The sequence below is a fragment of the Sitophilus oryzae genome, unplaced genomic scaffold (genome assembly GCF_002938485.1).
Source record: "Sitophilus oryzae breed Bouriz unplaced genomic scaffold, Soryzae_2.0 scaffold_637_pilon_pilon, whole genome shotgun sequence".
NCBI classification, from domain to species: domain Eukaryota; kingdom Metazoa; phylum Arthropoda; class Insecta; order Coleoptera; family Curculionidae; genus Sitophilus; species Sitophilus oryzae.
In genome coordinates this window covers 1242117-1248993 of record NW_022147237.1, presented here as the reverse complement: position 1 = coordinate 1248993, position 6877 = coordinate 1242117, and the positions used below count along the sequence as shown (strand labels likewise).

Here is a 6877-nt window from a genome sequence, read left to right as displayed (position 1 = left end):
TCGGCCACACACCCGCTTTACTCGACCCGAAAGTACAGCGTCACAGGCTCTTAAGATGAAACCTTTAAAGTGATCTTTATTGGTTATTTTCAGTAAATTACAGTAATCAATCTTTCAACACATACGAGTGTTTCAACTGTTTACAAGTTTATATGAAACTGAGAAAATATTTAATACATTTCAAAAATATTATCTATTAACTAAAAACTACGTAAAAAGTGTTAATACATTTTATTTACAATTATAAGTATATAACTACAAATAAGTGCTATTACAGCGTTGGCTATTAACAACTCTGTCTCTTCCCTACAACTACAAATCCCGGCACTTTCACCAAAACTTTTCAAAATTCATCTCGACCTCTCATCGCCAGCGCGCCATACACTCGTACACACATAGGAAGAAGAAGAGCACGACCAGTGGTGGGGATAGAAGACCCCTCGAGCGCCTGCTACCTGACTTACTCAAAACTCGTGCTTTACCGTAAAAACGCATCAGATGCATCCTGCATTGCCGCCGTAGAGTAGTGGGAGTCACACCAGTCAGTCCGTCTTCGCGCGACTACGACATCGCACAGCGTTTCGGCCGTTCAAACTCGCACAGTCCTCAGTTTGACGCCATCCGCTCGCAAGCACCGTTTGCCGGCGTGTTGTTGAACTCTTTCGCCGATCCATCCGCCAGTTACGTGGCTCTAACTGTTCACCAAAGCGGAACGTCATCGGCAGTTGTTTTGTTGATATTCGGCTGAGTATCCGTGGTTACCCGGTGGAATCGATAAGACAACAGAAAACACCGGCTCCTCAGTCGGATTTTGTGATTTAGTTTGGAAAGTGACTGGATTTTTTCGTGGTTATTTTTGGAGCGAGAACGACCAACGGTCGAAGATGCAATCCTAGTTTACCATTGACGAACTGTTTTTTGTTTCACTGAAAAAAATACTAGAAGCTGATTTCTGCGATGGAGTTGAAGACGTCTGCCATCATCTTCAACCTGTGTCTTCTCAGTATCGTCACCTGCTTGGACCTTAAAAACGGAGCGTATGAAGAATTGGTCATCAAGATCGCTGATAATGTTCCTGAATCTGATTGCAGAATAATTTTGGAAAATTTAGAGGTAAGCTTCATTTGTTATAACAGCTGAGGAATAGAAAATAAAAAATACCAAAATAAAACACCAGTTTACCAGAACACAGTACAGAACCATGTTAGCATCATCGTCAGATGATTAAAACTGAAAATTTAAACTTAGTTTTAATCATCTGATGATGATGCTAATGTGATTAGCGAAACGGTAGCGATTAGTGTTTTTTTTTGCTATTTTTGTTTTTGCTCTTCAGTGATTATGCCAGAAAAATGTTGTAACTACTTAATAGCTGTTACATGTTTTTCATTGGTGACAAAGTCACAATCTGCGATACTGCCACTGACAGTTACTTTTAAATAATCGATCTGTTTTCTGTGGGCCACTCTGTCAAAGACACAGAAAATTTGATCTGTAGTTTCTGGTTTGCTAATGCAGAATGCTCATTGAGATCTTTATTAACGCTTTATAGGGCAGTACTAGTTGTTTTCAAGTTTTATCAAATTGACTTCAAAAATATATAAACTAGCTCAAAGGCAGCATATCTTCTTAATAAAATTTTTCAAAAACTTAACAAATTTTTAACGTTTTTTCAACCAGAGACTGTTAAAGCACATAGATAATATCATAAGATCTAATGTATAAACTGTATGTGTCATATCCAATGTAAGAAACAAGTGTAAGTTCATTTTGATTATTTCTGTTAGATCTCTACTCAAAAATATGTCCAAATCAAGTAAATCAAGTTTTGTTTTTCGAGAAACTCGCATCCTATGAGAAATGATCGAAATACACAGGATATGTTAACGATTTTAGATAATATCACCCGAGCCGTAACTTTGGTGCACTAAATAAAAAGAAATAAACGTCAGAGATACTTTGGTTTCTATATTTTTAAATTTTTATCTCACAAAATTTGCATAGAAAATGTTTAGACGACAATTATTACCTGTATGATATACAGCAAACTCAGTGTCACCATTGCTCACTGGTAGAATATTCAACTGCTTACACTAACTTTTCACGCCAATTCGGCCTACGTATAGATATGGTTGATTAAATGACTAAGGCGCGCATAGAAATAAGAATAGGAAACAAACTGGGCGACTGATTAGTTGGTTAAATTAAAGTAGTCGATTTAGCGACCATCAAGCTATAAAAGGTTAAAAATATTCATATGATACAGGTGGCTTTATATAGGAGCATGTCTTCTTATATAGAGGAAGCATTTCTTTAACTCTTTTTTGCACGGTTCGCAAATAATAAATAATTATCATGGAGTTTAAGCTTAACTAGCTTAATGAAATGATTATTCCAATTAAGGCATTAATTAAACCTAATTGAACGATTTTATTAAAGTGAAGCTCATAATCCTATTGTGTTCATTACTTCAAAGAATCTGATTGTCAAGCTACAACGTCAGTATTATAGCGGTATGGGTACCAGTAGAATACATCAGAGTTTCTAAAGCCCTTATGCATAAGCAGTCAGATATTCGATAACTTCTTACATTACAGAAAGGGGGTACCTGTTTTATTCTATTTTCGTGGCTGCCCTATTGATCAAACAAATCTATAACGGATAAATTTAAAATAAAAAAAAGACTCTACCATAAATTCTGAATTCTGATGTGGTGCATGCAAGAGCGAATCCATTTAATTTCAGAGGTATTTTTACAGGAATACTTTTAAGCTCCTCGGTGAATAAAAAAACGATTCATTAGCGATGATTAACAAATTACATGTACGAGGCTTTACAAATGCAACAAGTTACAGGTTATTTATCGGATATTGCGAAAACCTTTGGGTTCGATTCGGTAAAAAACAGGTGCGCTTAATGAAGCCGATTTTGAAAATGTTCGCGGAAAATATGGCGAGGGAATTACTTCCAGTCGGAATTAAAAAGCAGCGATTTATTCGCTAAAACATTCATTACGTCTATACAATTAAAAATTCGCCATGGGAGGTAAATTATCCAATCCCCCTGATGCGCTCCAACCGAGTTAATCAATTTTTCTTGTAGTTGCTTTTACGTGTAGTTATTAATTCGTTTTTTTTAACTTTAAAAACATAAATTATGTTGTAGTAGGCCTAAGATTGTAGTAAGAGGATTAATGTATCGAGAGTAAAAAACTATGTGGTGTTTGCAGTGCAAATAATTAGTAATTATGGCAATATATATTTTTTCAATAATTACTTGATCGTCTACGATATTGAATTATGTAATGTCATTATTTTTTATAGGAATTAATAGCTTCCTTCAATTTTTATTCAGTTTTATAACAAGGTGGATTTCAAAAATAATATGTTAGAGGAAATGCTTGCATTTTGCTTGATGGGTAGTTCGGGCATTTTCAAAGAGTCGGATCTTGAGTTACACCAAGCTTTGTGGACTTACATCCAAGTTTCAGTACTGCCGAATCTATATCATTCAAACTTTTAATTTAACTAAACTTTGTGTTGCATGAAGCAATCTGTGTTCAACGGTTTTGTAGTCCTTTAGGGAAATATGATGTTTGCGCATTGCCAAATCCTTACCACCTGATGTTAAAGGCTCTATTTATTTGCTGGAAGTGCCTTAAGGTTCAAATTTATGACTATGAGGCAAAGCATTACGAGTTTTACATACTAATAAAAGATAGTCGAGATTCAATTACAGCCGTCCATCAAAACTGCTGCATAGGGATTGCTTCATAGATAGAGAAGCTAATCTTGTAATTTACTAAAAACTGACATTAATTATAGAAAGACAAGGAAACGATGGAACTTTTCCAAACCCAGAAATCTACTTCCAATTTTTTTCCAATTTTAAATTACCTACGCCATTTAAAAATAATTTTTATTCAAAAGAAAAATAAATTACAACCTTTTTAAACCTAACTGGTAGTAAGCACCGTTAAAAAAGAGTACGGGCTAACTAAATTACGTCTAGGGATTGACCTCCAAATTACTATCGATTGCCATTTGCCAGCCATCTTTGACGCCTTTTTTTTTCAATCGTATTAATTAAAAAAAATAACTTTAGAAATAATACAGCATAAAACATTTGGTACAAAGTATATAAAGAAATTAAATAATGACACCATAGTAAATATCATAAAACTCTAAAATAACAAAGGAGCAAACTTCTTTAAGAAATATATTAACTTAATGCAGACTTCCTTAACTTAACTGACAAAGGCATATTCAGAATGACATTATATTTCTGATCGCATACACTCTTCACTATATCTTTGCATTCTTTTTGCTTGTGTCCCTTATAGGTCGATCAATCATTTATATTATATATTATCCAAAAAATAAAATTACATTCATTTCTTTATTTATTGTATAGGCGAAATAAGACTGAATATTGAAGAACCATTGACTAATATTTTCAAAAGTTTTGGGCGATAGTTAATAATATAAAATCAATTCCTTTTAATGCAGAATTTATAAGCAAAATCCCCTTAATGTGTTTCAATAGGTTACAAGTACCAAAAAATCACCGCACGGAAATTTCTGTAGTACTAAAACCACTAACCGTGTTATAGCACTAATAATGGCCTCAGTTCCTCTTTCCTGGCAGACGCGTTTCCGTTGTGTACAGGGTGTGACAAAGTCCGGTCAATCCTTTATTTCTGTTTAAATAACCAGCTCGGCGAGTCTTCCGGCAATTGCATCACCGCGCTCCGTTGATTTTTACTAATTCCGATGCTCATTGTTTCGGCAATTACTACAATCCTTAAATAAATTCTAGGTCTCTTTTTTCCTATAAATAAACGGTATTTTGTGTAAATTGGTGTTCGAGTATCTCCGGAAAAAATCGGAACCAAAATAATTTGCGTGAAGTCGTTTTGTTGGTTCATCGAAATGGTTATGGCCCGCCGTAAAAATTCAATTTTTTAAGAAAGTTTCGCATATTTTTTTCCGTAACTACAGCATAAAAAATCGATTTATAAAGAGAAAACCAAATTTTCTGAATTTATCCGAATTATTATGCGGAGCTGTTGTGTTTTTGATACAAACGACATTAAGTAATTACTTCGATTCGTTAATCACGAGTTTGTTAATTTCCTAAACGGTATTCATGAATAACGAATGATAATAACGGGGTATTCGCAGCGTCAACAGAAACACACAATAATAGGGCGGGCTAAAATTATTCGATAGAAATTTGGCCGCGAGAGGTAAATTATTCATTTTCGTAATATGCGAGGAAGTAGATTTGTGTAATAAGGTATGCTAATTCATTTGTATAAAGAATAAATGGGTTGATATAAACATGTTTTATTATTTTCTTTTTAGTCAATTGATTAAGGCTGATACACTATGAAAAAGTGTAAAGTTAGAAGCATCTGTCACGGTATGGTTTTTTTTGATGAACTGAATTTTTCTGCACTTTTGGGGTATCATCTAAACCAGAGTTTCATTTATATAGAACATGAAAAATTATTATACAATATCATATGTGTGTCATTTGTTAGATATTTTTAAAATAAGATTAATTAGTTGCATGGTTAAATGAAAGACCTGTCTTTGTTTAAAAATCAATGATATTGAATTAAGAAAGGAAAAGGTAATAAAGACAACAGTCATCAAATCGAATGTAAAACAGTCGTCAAATCGAAACATTAAAAATAAATAATGATTTGTTATTAATGTTTCAAAATTGTTCGATATTTCAAGCAAAAATACAAGGGCAGTAATGAGTAAATGATAATCGAGTGATATTTGAATATTGTGAATTCATCCAGTTATCTGTAGGTATTGTTTTTTTAACACTGCTCTTCAATGCATTATTGAAACAGCATTGTAGTCTTTTATCAAAATTAACTTAAAGAGTTCTAAACTTTAGCTTTTAAGCTCTATGCCAAAAATGAATACTAAAGAAACTTATAATGCTGGAGGATACATAGCCAGGTATAAGATTAATGCAATCATAATATTATATAGATTGATAGGTTTATAAATGATTGATGGACCTATATAAGGGACAAAAGCAAAAAGAATACAAAAATATAATGAAAATTGTGTGTGATCAACAGTATAATTTCATTCTGAACATGCCTACGTTATTTAAGTTAAGAAAGTCTGCTTTAAGTTTTATGTTTTATGATTTTATTATTTATTTTTAATGGCGCTTACTACAAGTTAGCCTTAAAAGAGTTGTAATTGATTTTTATATTTAGTAAAAATGATTTTTAAATTGTGTAGGTAATTTAAAATTTGGAAAAAAATTGGAAGTAGATTTCTAGGTTTGGAGACGTTTTCTTTCCTTTTCTAATCTTTTTATAATTAACGTCGATTTTTGAAATTTTTTTTGTCAATATTTAGTAAATGACATCTAGAGATTGACCTCGATAAATTATGATGGATTGTCATTCCCCAAGTTCCCCAGTTATTTTGAGAGACAATATTGTGTTTTGTATACATTTTAGTTTTATATGTAAAGTATCTTCGTAAAGTATGTCAAAATTCGGCGGAAACTGTATCTTTTTGAAAAAAAAAGTATTTTAATTATTAATTGGCATACAGTAAAGCTTCATTCAGAACCTCGCAATTAGTGGAATAAATTATTAGTTTCAATTACACTTTATTCTTTTAGTTTACGATCATTCACAATCAAATACAATTAAAATGAATAGAATATCCTAGCAACAGCTTGCGGTAGTCGTATCCATAGAGAAAATCTAATATTTAGCTTATAAAACAATCAAATTTTGATGTCTAAACCAAATTTTGTCTTGACGGATGATAATCAAAGGCCAAAATGACATTCGTGTAGCAAATTTTTAATTATAATTAGTGGAAAAGTT

General features: G+C 32.6%; 1 protein-coding gene across 1 annotated transcript in view; it reads left to right on the top strand.

Moving 5' to 3' along the window:
- The first annotated feature begins 490 nt into the window (after positions 1–490).
- The window catches only part of LOC115887752 (calcium-activated chloride channel regulator 1-like), a 68897-nt gene continuing 62510 nt past the window's right edge, over positions 491–6877 (top strand). Inside the window, exon 1 of the mRNA XM_030907239.1 lies at positions 491–1113. Within this exon, the coding sequence (XP_030763099.1) occupies positions 958–1113 (156 nt within the window). The 5' untranslated portion in view covers positions 491–957. The remainder of the gene's footprint in view (positions 1114–6877) is intronic.